The following is a 14,408-nucleotide window of genomic DNA, read 5'->3' as shown; positions in this document are numbered from 1 at the left end:
TTTTCACAAGTTTAGAAATTTACCTTTTCAGAAATGGAGGGAAAATGATAAACTGAAAATGAATTTTACTGTAATCTTGGAGATTTGATGAAGTGATGAAATCTTGGAAGATTTGATGAAGTGGACAATCAGTGAAGCAATGACAGATTCAAGCCTGCATTGATCTGCAAAGTAAAAAGTCTGACAACACCAGGTTTAAGTCCAACCGATTTATTTGATAGTAAACTCACAAGCTTTCGGGGTTTGTCCCTTCGTCAGGTGAATGGAGGGGGCTTGTGAGTTTACTATCAAATAAATCGGTTGGACTTAAGCCTGGTGTTGTCAGACTTTTTACTGTGTTTACCCCAGTCCAACACCGGCATATCCACATCTTGATCTGCAAAGGCAGAACATACACAGAGGCAAAGAGTGACGGATTCAAGCCTGCATTGATCTGCAAAGGCAGAACATACGTAGAGGCAAAGAGTGACTTTCACCACCTAACTTTTCTCATCGCCTCAGCACCAACTATTTTGTAAAGGGATGGATGGAAATAAAGAACCTGGTCACAATTTTAAAATGATAATAGGGCAGCTGTGAGTCTGTGATGAATGTTTATAACAATGAAAGTGCAGTTGAACCAGCGTGAGATTGCATCTTCAAAGTAGATTCGCACCATCTGCTAGAATGTCATCTGTCCAACTTTACTGATGCTGCATTCTTTCATTGATGCAAAACTGAATGTAATTGACATTGATCTAATGGTTGGATGTTTGTCTGAGAGTCAGGCGTGCAGAGTCAGGAGACTTTCTGGATCTACAAACTCAACTTCTAGAAATGGCTGCCCAGACATCAGATTTTCGTTTTGGTGAAATGGGGTGCACTAGATTAAAAACATTGCTCTAGCCATTATTCCTCACACCCTGGCCCCTGACAAACTTTCCATGCCCTATCCATGTCAACACACGCTACTCGTTCCTTGTACCTTTTGTCAAAAGACAGGAGTAAAATAACAAGCAATCAATTATTTTACACTCCATTTTTTCCTAGATTTACAGAGCAGAACTTTTAAATGCCTTGTCAGCTTTCTTTGTCAGGTGCTTTTTACAGTTTCTCTTGACACTTTTGACAGCTCCCTTTAACAGGTGTTTTCACACTTTTGATAGATCCTCCTGATACTTATGCACATTCATGCTAACTTTTAACAATTCCAAACGGCACCTGTTCCCACCAAAGGGACACCTTAACTCCCCAAATAGGATACTTGACCTCCCAAAGGTGCTCTTGGAGAGGCATCTCGGCAATCCAAACAAATCTACAAAGTTCATTCCTGGTTTAATTGGTGCACTTTTGGGCTACCAAAATCTGACTTTAGTGGAGGCAGCTGATGATTTAGGTGGCCTGAATCGCTTCCCTGTTACAGCCTCCACAACAATGAGAAGTGCCTTGTTTAGGGGTGGGACTTACGACTTTCACCACAAAGGAGAGGCTGTCTGTTGGGAACAAAAACTTGAGCAAAAGAGTGTAGTGTAATGTTCCATCGGTAGAAATCAAAGTTTTGCAAAGATACATCATACGGAACATTCATATTTCAGAGGCTTCTCAGGAGAAGCACTAGATCATACAATCTAAAAGATTTTAATTTCTGTTCTATGCTGAGTTAGCTATCTCAGCCAGGTTAGTAACATTAGGTGCCCCTGTGCTCAGATTAGAAAGATGAAAGTTAATTAATGTTTTCATCCCTGATTAATATCCTGTAACCTTTCTATGCTAGAAAATTAAACTGTGTGCATATCAACTGAAAATAGAAGTGGGCAGGGCTGTAATGCCCTGTGAAGAGCCTGATAACATTCATTGTCTAGAGTCGGATATGGGGAGTATCCACTAGACTGAAGTAACCCTTGTTGTGATAAGACCAAGCAAAAGTCAACATTTTAGGAGGAGAGGGAAGAGCTAAAGGAGTTAATGTGGATATCAAGGCAAAATACTATGGATGCTGGAAATCTGAAATGAAAATAGAAAATGCTGAAAATACTCAGCATCTGTGTAGTAAAAAAGAAGTGACCAGTTCAGATCAGAATCTTTAATCAGAGCTGGTTGTAAATGTTTGATCTAGAAGAGTAAAAATAATGGATGATGTGGAGTTGCTGGCATTGGACTGGAGTAAGCGCAATAAGTAGTCTCACAACACCAGGTTAAAGTCCAACAGGTTTATTTGGTAGTATGAGCTTTCGGAGCGCTGCCTCTTCATCAGGTGAGTGCAGAATTTGTTTCACAAAAGGGCGTATAAAGATACAAACTCAATTACAAGATAATGGTTGGAATGCGAGTCTTAATAGGTAACCAAGTCTTCAGTGTAGTTATTGGACATCCCCAGCCTTGGTTTCTCTAATTTTTCACTAACCTGTCCCCTATTTCTTCTTTGCAGATGACATCATGTCTTACTACAATGATGAGCCCCGATACACTATTGAACAAATTGATCTTCTGCAGCGCCTGCGTCGATCAGGAATGACTAAACACGAAATCATTCATGCACTTGAAACAATGGAACGGCTAGATCAGGAACAAAATGAGAAATTTGTCAGGCGGCCCAACTACAGCAGCAACTATGGCAACAACGTGTCAGCGTCCTCTTCAACTGCTTCTGCTGCTACACAGACTCAAAGTATAGCGCAATCGCCGTCACCTAGCAATAGCTACGATACATCGCCTCCACCCTACAATGCAAGCCACACAGGGCGAGAAAGCACCACAAATGAGAGACTTGTCGCCAGCGGAACATTGTCTCCGCGGTACCAGAACAGTGGGAGTCAGAGGTCATATAGTTTTGACACAGGAGATGATGATGCAGATTTGGAGGATAAAGTGGAGGAGTACATGAGGTAATGTGGAAAATCCATGTAGACACATAAGTATTCAGGGTAGTTCCAGGATTTTGTACTCCACAGCTGTTAAAAGGTCATAGATTAAGTTGCACCATCCATCATAGCTTGAGTTTTGTCTTTCTTGCCTACCCAGTCCAAAAGGTTAGGTGCATTAGCCATGCTAAATTCTCCCTCAGTGTATCCAATCAGGCGCTAGAGTGTGGTGACTTGGGGATTTTCACAGTAACTTCATTGCAGTATTAATGTAAGCCTACTTATGACTAAAAAATAAACTTTAACTTTTAATAAACTATTTTGAAGGATTCTAATACAGAAAGAGGTGTTTTGCAGACAGAGGGAAAAAGGTCACATCTGAATTGCTTCCTCCCTTGGCCAATGTAGGAGCAATGTTGATGGTGGCAGTGTATTATGTTCATGAACCAAAGCAGCTGGGTTTGCTGGATGAGGAGGACCAGGTCAGCATGCACAGTCTGAACAAATGGGAAGTTCGGGCTGGTGTGGGGGATGAAAGGAAATAATAAAGCAAACTGACAAATCAATGAATGTTCTCTTTTTTTTCCAGAAGGGACAGTAATGCAGTAAAAGAAGAAATCAAAGCATTTTTAGCCAATCGGAGAATTTCTCAGGCTGTAGTCGGGCAAGTCACAGGTAAGTTTAAAAAGGGTCAAAATTGCTTATGAGGTCAATTATTCTTTGGCTTACTTTATTATCTGTGCTTTGCACTGTTCCTGAAATCAGGCATGAAATTAAATTGCAAAAAAAATTGTCTTTGGTGAGTCTAAGGTACTCTATTGCTAATTCCAGATAGAGCTCCCTGTACTGGGCTTCTGCTGTTTCTCCCTTTCACTGTCAAGTTTGTAAATAGGGCAGAGACATTAGCATAGCTTCAAATAATAGTACCCTTTTGTAATCAGCCAATAAGGGGGAACATATTGTGTTGAGCAAGATGGTTTGTGTCAATTTTTTTCAATTAATGCAAACCATCTTATTGAGGTATATTCCAGAAATAGAAAAGTTAGCACAATCACTGCTGTTGAAGTTTTTATATATTTATATGTGTTATAAGATCTCATGTAGTTTATAGATTGATAAGTACTTGTAAATTGCTGGCTCCAGATCAGAAGAAAGTAGCTCAAAATAAACTTGCTGTTTTTAAAAAAAACAATTGATGATTTAGATATGAGAGCTGAGTGTTACTGTGGGCAGCAAAGTAGATGTCAGACTTATTTTTTAATGTGCAACTTGTCTGGATGACAACCCTTAAGAAACTCGACACCTTCCAGGTCAAAGCAGCCCACTAGATCCACACCCCATCCATCATTTTCAACATTCACTCTCTCCACTATCAAAACATAGTAGTAGCACTGTGTGTACAATCTACAAGATGCACAGCAGAAACTCAATAAGAGTTCTTTAATAGCACCTATCACCTAGAAGAACAAGGGCAGCAGATACATGGGAACACCGCCATCTGAAAGTTCCCCTCCGAACCATACACCATCTGACATTAGAACAACATTGTTGTTCCTTCACTGTCGTTGGGTCAAAAATCTGGAATTCTCTTCCTAACAGGCAGTATGGATTTTTAAAAATTTATTAGTGTCACAAGTAGGCTTACATTAACACTGCAATGAAGTTACTGTGCGAATCCCTTAGTCGCTGCACTCTGGTGCCTGTTCGGGTGCACTGAGGATGAATTTAGCATGGCCAATGTACTTAACCAGCACATCTTTCGGATTGTGGGAGGAAATCGGAGCACGCGGAGGAAACCCATGCAGACTCAGCACAGACAGTGACCCATGATGGGTATAGATCTTGAGTCTCTGGTTCTGTGAGGCAGCAGTGCTAACCACTGTGTCACCGTGTCATCCACTGTGCCACCATGCCGCCTATGATCACAGTTGATGTTATAACTGGATGGGAAGAACCCAGAATGGAACCTTGGCTCAAAAGATTGTAATTTTTACTTTTTTTTTAAGAAAACATAAAATTAACAGAGTCACAGGACTGCCAAATAGCTTTTAACAACAAGGGGAAAAAAAATCATTAAACATGAAAAGTTTGACTATAATACAGTACTCCTTCACTTCTCTCTTATTTTCAACAATATACTCAGATTTCAAGGAAAACACAAATTACACAACATATCTTATGCTATAATGTTCTCAATAAACATATAGTCACTTTAAACCCACAGGCTGACTGTGGTCAGAGACATTCCACTCTGAAACCAAGTGACAGACACTACCCAAGTGAACATATTTGGATTTCTCCTTAAATCCCCCTTCTTGCACCATGAGCCAACCTATCTCACTGGACCAAAACAGAAAATGTTGTAAGATCTCAGAGGTCTGATAGCATCTGTGGAGAGTGAACAACATTAGTTCTGTTTTCTCTCCACAGATGCTGTCAGACCTCTGAGTTTTTCTAGTATTTTCTATTTTTATTTCAGATTCCAGCATCAGCAGTAATTTGCTTTTATCTGTGTGCAGTTTTGGTCGCCGCACTTGCGCAAGGATATTTTGGCCTTGGAGGGAGTGCAGAGGAGGTTCACTAGGCTGATACCGGAGATGAGGGGGTTGGACTATGAAGAGAGACTAAATAGACTGGGTCTGTACTCGTTGGAGTTTAGAAGGATGAGGGGGGATCTTATAGAGACGTATAAGATAATGAAAGGGATGGATAGGGTAGAGGTAGAGAGATTCTTCCCGCTCAGAAAGGACAGCAGGACTAGAGGGCACAGCCTCAAGATAAAGGGGGGGCAGTGTAGAACAGAGTTGAGGAGGAATTTCTTCACTCAAAGGGTGGTGAATGTCTGGAATTCTCTGCCCGTTGAAGTGGTGGAGGCTACCTCGCTAAATATATTTAAGACACAGGTAGATAGGTTTTTGACAGACAAGGGAATTAAGGGTTATGGGGAGAAAGCAGGAAAGTGGAACTGAGCCACTTCAGATCAGCCATGATCTTATTGAATGGCGGGGCAGGCTCGAAGGGCTAGATGGCCTACTCCTGCTCCTATGTCTTATGTTCTTATCTCATGGATTCTGGCTTCCACACAAATGATTCCAAATTCCACTCTCAAAACAACATGCTTTAGAATCTTCTTTCAAACAGTGCTTGCCCTCAGCAACAAGGATCTGCTTCCAGTTTTTGAAACTCTTCTTTCATTATTCCTTTGTGTTGAATGGTTTCAACCTTTCACACAAACTCTTGAGATCCAGCCACGTGTTGTCTCACAATTGCATCAACTATCACTTCATTGACTATAGTAAACTATTACAAACTTTATGATCACTTCAGATATCTTTGGCTTCTCCCTAGACAACTTTTTCTCAGCTGTGCCTGTGACTTCAATGAACAGTACCCTGTTCCAGTTTCTTCAAACTTCCCGGAACGTCTCTTTCTATTCTTTAGCTTCCATATCTAACTGTTCTTTAGCTTCAGGTGTTCTTTCTGAGAAGTCTACTTTTTGTAATTCCCTTGCCCTGCTTCTGGCAGAGCTGAGAGAGCTGCTCTATGCTAACTTCCTAGCTCCATCTGCTTTGAATTCAGCTAAAATAAAATCACAAGGTCTGTCTCTCCTAAAGTGGCCCCTAGTTGCTAAGCAACATCTCATTCTTTTTCCAGGTCCTGTGTTTACTTCACATGTCATAAATTCTCTCAGCACTCTACAGCCATAGTTTGAACTGAAACCAAAACTCCCATACATGCAAACACCCTTAATTTGATTTATTATTGTCACTTGTACAGTGAAAAATATTGGTTCTTGCACATTATACACACAAAACATAACTTTCATTAAATACTTAGGGGAAAAGGAAAGAGTGCAGAATATAGTTTTGTATTTACAAGTAGGGTAAAGAGAAAAATTAGCTTTATTTATAATAGGACCATTCAAAAGTCTGATGGCAGCAGGAAAGAAGCTGTTCTTGAGTCTGGTACAGGTTTTCAGACCTTTATCTCTTTTTCCCATTGGAAAAAGTTGGAGGAGCATATAACTGGAGTGCGTGGGGTCCTTGATTATGCTGGCTGTTTTTCCAAGGTAGCAGGAAGAGTTGATGGAGTCAGTGGTTGGGAGGCGGGTTTGTGTGATGGACTGGGCTTCATTCACAGCTCTTTGTAGTTTCTTGCAGTCATGGACAGAGCAGGAGCTGTACTCCACTGTGATGCATCTGGTAGGATGCTTTCTATGTTGCATCTGCAAAAATTGTTGAGAGTCATAGTGGACATGCCAAATTTCTTTAGCCTTCTGAGAAAGTAGAGATGTTGGTGGACTTTCTTAACTATAGCATCAGTGTGGAGGGTTCAGGACAGATTGTTGGTGATCTGGACACCTAGAAACCTGAAGCTCTTGACCACCTCCACTCCAGCACCATTGATGTGGATAGGGGCATGCCCTGCACTATGTTTTCTGAGGTCAATGACTAGCTCCTTCATTTTACTGACATTGATGTAGAGATTATTGTTGTCACACCATCTCACCAAATTCTGTATTTCTTTCCTGTATTCTGTCTCGTCGTTGTTTGAGATCCGACCCACTATGGTGGTGTCATCAGTAAACTTGAAAATGGAGTTGGAGTGGAATTTGGCCACACAGTCATAGTTGTATAAGGAGTATAGTAAGGGGTTGAGGACACAGCCTTGTGCGGCACCGGGTGATGAGGATAATCTTGGAGGAGGTGTTGTTGCCTTTCCTTCCAGATCGTGGTCTGTGGGTTAGGAAGTCAAGGATCCAGTTGCAGAGAGAAGAGCAGACGGGAATCTATCTAGAATTTTACCCTTTTTCACACACAAATACTAAATTAAACCCACTTAAATTTGTACCTTATTTCTAACATTCAGCAATATGGATATAGATCACTTAGAACTACCTCTGCTTCCTGACAATGGGCCACCGCCTTCTCGAGAGCTATTCTGGATAGGCAACAATCAGTAAGGAAATAAATGGTCATGGGGATAAAGCAATAAAATGTAGTTGAGAATTAATCAGTTCAGCCATGATCTCATTGAATGGCAGAGCAGATCTATGGGCTGAATGGCCTACTTCTGCTCCTACCTCTTACGGCCTAACAAATGCTGGCCTGGTCAATGATGCCCACATCCTGTGAGAGAATTTTTAAAAATCTATATTGTTGGATCTCATTTGATATTGTTCACAATAAGCGGGAGCGTACAGTGTATCTTTTCTCTTACTTACTCACTCTGTCTCTTCTGCAATTTTTTTGTTCCTTTCTGTTGGAAGATGATATGGAGGGATGAGCCAAGGAACTGTTTAGCATTTTTGGAAATATTTTTCTGTGATAAATGCAAGGAAAGTGCAGCCTGTAATGCTTGGTGTTCCCTTCCTATCCACACCCTGTCCCTTTTGTCCTCCTTTCTCACATTCCTCCCTTTCACTCTTTGCTTTCCCACTATCCCTTTCCTTTACATCATATCCCCTTTCATCTCTCCTTTGCCTATCCTTTTTACAGCTTGATTAGCATGTTTTAAAAAAACTTGGTTTTCAAGTTTTGTGCATTGTATCCCAAGATGGCAGTGATTTGAATTTTAGAATTTGAGGGCCCAGGAAAGAAACAATGCAATAGTAAGCAGTAGTGACTCTGCATGATATTAGCCCAACAATTTTCAAAGGTTTGAGGCTGTGATCTTAAGGAAGCTAAAGGGTGCCTTCAGTTTCTACCACTGTTAATCCAAATAGTATGACAGCAGCTTTATAATTGAGGGAAATTGGAAGTTGCTTTCACATTTTAATCAAATTAGTAAGACTGGATTCAAACATTGAAAACATATTCAATTTTCAAAGGCTAAAACTTTATTTTTGCTCTTATTTTCTTCCCATCCTCCCCCCCTCTTATTTTTCCCTTCGAGCCATGCTATACTGTTAGTTTGTCCCTCTTTGATTTGTTCCTTTCCCATTCCCTCCATTCCTTGTACGTATTAAACAGCATTGTTTGTTCTCCCCTTGAATTCATGATTCGGCATGATCCAGGTGTGATTTTGCAAGCTTCACTTGTGCTCTTGCATCTATTTATTATTACTGTGTTTAATAAATGGGATCAATAGCATATGAGATGGTAATTGGATAGAAAAACGATTTTTAATATAGAGGCTTGCCAGTGGACTTTTGGGAAAAGTGGTGAACGGGGTTGAACATGCAGCCTCTGTATGAAATGTGTATGGTCCTATCCAGGCATGTAGACTTCAACGCTGCAATTAAATCAGTCTTTATGAAGTCAATTGTTGGGACATGGGATGCTTTGCCATAGGGTTTGATAACGTAATGATCACTGTATCTTTTATGGGGAAATTGGATAAGTACAGAGTTATGGAGAGAGAGAGCGCGCATGGGCAGCGGGCCTAGTTTTGGATTGCTTTAGCAAAAGAGCTAAAACAGGAACAGGGGCCCTAAAAGCATCATTTTGATATGTAACCTTCAGTAGTTTTATTTAATGTGAGCTGCAAAGTGTTTTGGACATAGGAAGTTTTTTTTCATTTCAGAAGGAAAGAAATAAAAGTATTAACCTTGATAGCTTTAATTATTTATTGTAAAATTCGAATTAACTTCTGAATTTTCTTTTAATACAGGTATTAGCCAAAGCTATATATCCCAGTGGCTGTTGCAGCAGGGTCTTGATATGAGTGAGCCCAAGAAGAGGGCATTTTATAGATGGTACCTTCTAGAAAAAAATAGTCCAGGTGAGCAACATTCTGTAAAGTTAAAAAAGAAGTCCAAGTGAAGTAATGTAAAAAAACAAACTTCAAGTTTACCCATTGTCCTTGAATTTTCAATAAATGCCAAGCATTGATAAATAATGAGCCATGTTACGAGCATTTACATTTGAGGGTCCAATCTCTGCAAATAAAAGGAATACTGTATGTTCAAGCCTTCCACCTTTTTTAAATTACCCAGGAGCTAGGGGAACTGATAGTTTGCTTTTTCCTTGGCAACTTCTCAGCCAATCAGAGCCAACTTGCCAACATTTTCCTTCTGCAGTGTAAATTTGTTGTGATCATTTGAAATTTGGCATTTGTGTGTTTGTCCTGATGAGTGCAAGACAAAAGACTTCAGCAACCTGCCTCTCTTTTTGGCAATATTCAAGATCTGTCCAACCAAGCAACTGTTCATTCTAAATGCATAAGTTGGGTAGAATTATATCTGGCTCAGACTGGCTGCTGGAAATCTGACCCTCTGTACCTCCACTGATGAGGAGGTAAAAAACCTAAGCTGTGTACCAAAGGATTAATTGGTTAACTCATATGTCCACGTTTTTAGTGAGCACGAATTGAAGAATTAGGGCTATCTCTAGTCCTTGTTCCATCGGACACAGTTTCTCTATTCTGACTGCAGTCGTATGGAATTAATCCTTAAATGTCCTGGACAAACAGCAAACTTCTATCGTTAAGCAATGTTATTTCAGACTATTCTGAGGCAAAAGTAGAGGGTGGGACATAGGAAACAGATGCATCCACTTAGAGAGTGTAACCTCACATAAAAATACAAATCGAATGCATTTCTGTAAATGTGTAAAAAAGTTACTTCCTGCTTCACCATGTGTGATAAACATATTGTTAATATTTAGAAAAGAAATTATAGGAGCTTTGCATTTGAAGCAGTATTTTTTTTGTTTACCTATGATTGCAGTTCATTTTACATTCTTTCTTCACGGATATAACCTTATAATTTTTCCCTGTCATCTAATTCAACAATCTCCCACCCATGTAGACAACATTTGTAATAATATGTTGTGAGGACTTGAGTTAAGCTTGATGAAAAATCAAATATTTTTCTAATAAAATCCAGGTGAACAATATCAGTACAGCTTTCATTTTTACCCATTCAGGTGCTACTTTAAGTATGAGGCCAGTTTCAACCACAACAACAGAGGATCCTGAGTGGCGATCAAACGTCAGTCCAGTGACCGGAAACTTTCGTCTTAGAAGAGGAAGTAGATTCACCTGGCGCAAAGAGTGCCTGTCTGTCATGGAAAGGTTGGTAAATGGAGGGGTACCACTCATTTCAAAGACTTGTTTACACCAGTGCACACTTGGTTTGTGTTCCCAGAATAGGGTGAGCTGGGGATGGAGGACAGTAAGCTTCTCCCCTCCCAACCAGCAAGCCTAATACAACATTGCATATTTGAAACTAGAGTGAATATAGGCCTGGATTTAGTTATGGTAGCCCTCACTGACTCTTGTCCAGGTATTCGTATGAGAATAACACATGGAATGAAGTATTGGAGTAAAGTACTACCCATTCAATCATGTAGCAACATGTGGCATTTTTCACCAAGAGAGAAAGCTCAGAGGGAAATATTCTAAAACAGTATAACTGGCCAGTATAAATTGAGCCAAAAATGGCCATAATGGCTGCTGTATACACCATGTGTCTGATTGACATTCTAGCTTTCATGATACCTTGCTATTATTAGTCCTCTGGTGCAAAAACCAAACAGCATCTCATTACAAAAAGACTGTCACATTTCCAGCCCAATTTACACTGGCCGCTTATGCTATCTTAGAATATTTTCCTTAATACTTCCCTCCGATTTTCCCCTCTTGGTGATAAATGCCACATGTTACATGATTGAGTGGGCAGTGCCATACTTTAATACAGAGTTCCATGTGTTGTTCTCATATGGACAAGAATCAGTGAGGGCTTCTATAACTAACTACGTATAATCATACCATTGCTATGAACCACCAAATCTTTTTTGCATTGGAGACTGAAGAATGGGTTAAGTTGATTGGCCATGCTAAAATTGCCCCTTAGTGTCCTGAGATGCGTAGGTTAGAGGGATTAGCGGGTAAATGTGTAGGGATATGGGGGTAGGGCCTGGGTGGGATTGTGGTCAGTACAAACTCGATGGGCCAGATGGCCTGTTTCTGCGCTGTAGGGATTCTATAAAGGTTTCTACGAGCAATACTGGTCAGAATTCCACAGTCACTATCTAGTGTAAATTAGGATGGCATGGTGGCACAGTGGATAGCACAAATGCCTTACAGCGCCAGGGACCTGAATTCAATTCTAGCCTTGTGTGACTGTCTGTGTGGAGTTTGCATATTCTCCACATGTCTACTTGGGTTTCCTATGGGTGCTCTGGTTTCCCCTCTCACTCCAAAGATGTGCCATGCTAAATTGCCCCTTAGTTTCAGGGGGACTGGCAGGGTAAATACGTGGAGTTACGGGGAATAATGCTTGGGTGGAAATGTTATCAGTGCAGGCTGAATGGGCCAAATGGCCTCCTTCTGCACTGTAGGGATCCTATGATTCAGGCCTTAAAATAGTTATTTATTAGCACAGCCAAATGAGAGTTCAATTTACTTCTCAGCTGATAACTGTATTGACCATACATTGAGCCGTAGCTCATAACCAATGGACACCACTTAACCTTCAGAGTTAATGTGAAACTTGATTTTGCACAAGAGTGACTTTAACATTTTTATATTCCTCTACTGACTGCAAATACTAAATAACAACATATCAGAGCTTGAGCTAGTTTGTAATTGTGCTTTGTTTGATTTCAATGTCTTATAGTTATTTTGGTGAAAATCAGTATCCAGATGAGGCAAAGCGTGAAGAAATTGCAAATGCCTGCAATACAGTCATACAGAAACCAGGTAAGCAGTCATGGTTTGCAGTTAGTGTAAAATAATGCAAAAAGAAACAGCTTTGCCAGGGTTATCTTGCCTGAAGTTGATGGACCTTTTGCTGATTTGCCAAAGATTCCTTCCACCCCAATGATCCCTACAGCAGGCGAGACTGGAAAATCCCTAGAAATCAATGACTTGGTTTCTGGCACTAAATGTGTCAAAAACAGCCCAAATACAGAACAGTATTCACTATTTCAAAATTTGGTTAGTGCTGCACCACTTGCACTGAACACTTTGCAAGCCTCTTGTATTTTCAATTCAAACTTTGCATATTTTCAAATGGCGATGAGCAGATTGTTGGAAGAGTTATAAAATGGGCATGCTGTATCAGGAAACAAATTTTGTTAAATCTACATAATTACGAAGCAGCCAGATATGACATTACACAAAAAGTGGTGAACCTCCTACACAAAAGCTGCAATCTTTGAGTGTTTTAAAAGTTCTCCTTTGCTCATCCTCAATCTTAACATTCGCAAGCCCAAATAGTATAGAGACAATGATTGTTGGATAAAAAGTGAGCAGTCATATAAAATCTGAAGTGTTGGGAAACTAAGAACAGGAAAGCTTAGACAAGACTTTCAATCAAGCTGCCAACTTTAAATGCCCATTATGTTATTGATCAATACAAACCGATCAAGTTCTACTGCAAGTTAAGCTTTTTTAAAACTCTTTTGTAACTTTCATGAATTCTAACATTGATGTTGTATTAAAGGAAGATGTTCCCAACATAGGCTAGAGGAACAGAAACTTATTTTTCAACTGGACACGTTGCAGCCCTCAGGACCCCAGACTGAGTTCAATAGCTTTATGTTGACACAGTGGTTAGCAGTGCTGCCTCACAGGTTTGATTCCTGGCTTGGTTCACTGAGCGGAGTGTGCACATTCTCCCAAGTCTGTGTGGGTTTCCTCCGGATGCTCCAGTGTCCTTTTACAGTTGGAAGATGTACTGGTTAGGTGCATTGGCCATGCTAAATTCCCCCTCTGTACCTGAGCAGGCGAAGGCGTATGGCGATAAGAGGAATTTCACAGTAATTTCATTGCAGTGTTAATGTAAGCCTACTTGTGATACTAATAAATAAACATTAAACTTTAGACTGTGAGCTCTGCTCTCCATCTTGATCCCTTTTGTAATTAGATGCATATGCACGCACACACATCCCTTCACCCCCACCCACACACACACAGCTCATCCATATACACACACAAACACACACAATATAACTCTGACAGAACATCAGACCCAGGCTACCTGTAGTCTTGTGCCATACATATCTTTGTGCAATCTCTCCTAGCTCCCACCTATCACTAATATTCTATTTCACTTCATCTGCCCCACCCCTTACATGTATACATTTCTCCCAGTCTTCAGCCCTGAAGGAGAGTCATACAGGCTCAAAATGTTAAATCCGTTTCTCTCTCCGCAGATGCTGCCAGACCTGCTGAGTTTCCCCAACATTTTCTGCTATTATTGTAAAAAAAAAGACATTGTTAACATCAGATAATTATATTAAATGTATATATGTATGATGAAGTCTTTTTTAAGTTTAACAAATTTTCCTGTCTGTTGCTTACTCTTATCAGGTAAAAAGTTATCAGAGTTTGAGCGAGTTACCCCTCTGAAAGTGTACAACTGGTTTGCAAATCGTCGGAAGGAGATGAAGAGAAGGGCAAACATAGGTAAGGCCATTGAAATCTCTCTCTATAAGGTCTGAGATACCTGAAATTATAATCCAATGGAAAATATAAAATATCTGACAATTTTGCAGAAATTTACAAGCTGTCGAATACTTGCTTCAGCTCTACATCGTGGTGAATTTAAAAATGAAGTTCTTTTGTATTCAAGCTCTGGTCACAGCTACATCCAGCTCTCCACTGACCTCTAGATGAAAC

At 40.2% G+C, this 14,408-nt stretch overlaps 1 protein-coding gene across 4 annotated transcripts in view; it reads left to right on the top strand.

The window, feature by feature from the left end:
* Nucleotides 1–14,408, top strand: part of LOC145358018 (homeobox-containing protein 1-like) — a 68,028-nt gene that overhangs the window by 30,500 nt on the left and 23,120 nt on the right. For all 4 annotated transcript variants that reach the window (XM_080211707.1, XM_080211705.1, XM_080211706.1 and 1 more), the window contains exons 3-8: nucleotides 2,408–2,864; nucleotides 3,430–3,515; nucleotides 9,453–9,563; nucleotides 10,709–10,856; nucleotides 12,403–12,485; nucleotides 14,100–14,195. In XM_080211707.1, the coding sequence (XP_080067833.1) occupies nucleotides 2,416–2,864; nucleotides 3,430–3,515; nucleotides 9,453–9,563; nucleotides 10,709–10,856; nucleotides 12,403–12,485; nucleotides 14,100–14,195 (973 nt within the window). In that variant the 5' untranslated portion in view covers nucleotides 2,408–2,415. The remainder of the gene's footprint in view (nucleotides 1–2,407; nucleotides 2,865–3,429; nucleotides 3,516–9,452; nucleotides 9,564–10,708; nucleotides 10,857–12,402; nucleotides 12,486–14,099; nucleotides 14,196–14,408) is intronic.

The sequence above is a fragment of the Carcharhinus amblyrhynchos genome, chromosome 24 (assembly GCF_965287045.1).
Source record: "Carcharhinus amblyrhynchos chromosome 24, sCarAmb.v2.hapA, whole genome shotgun sequence".
Classification (NCBI taxonomy): domain Eukaryota; kingdom Metazoa; phylum Chordata; class Chondrichthyes; order Carcharhiniformes; family Carcharhinidae; genus Carcharhinus; species Carcharhinus amblyrhynchos.
Note: the sequence above shows the minus strand (reverse complement) of the source record. Positions and strands in the feature narration are given on the sequence as shown.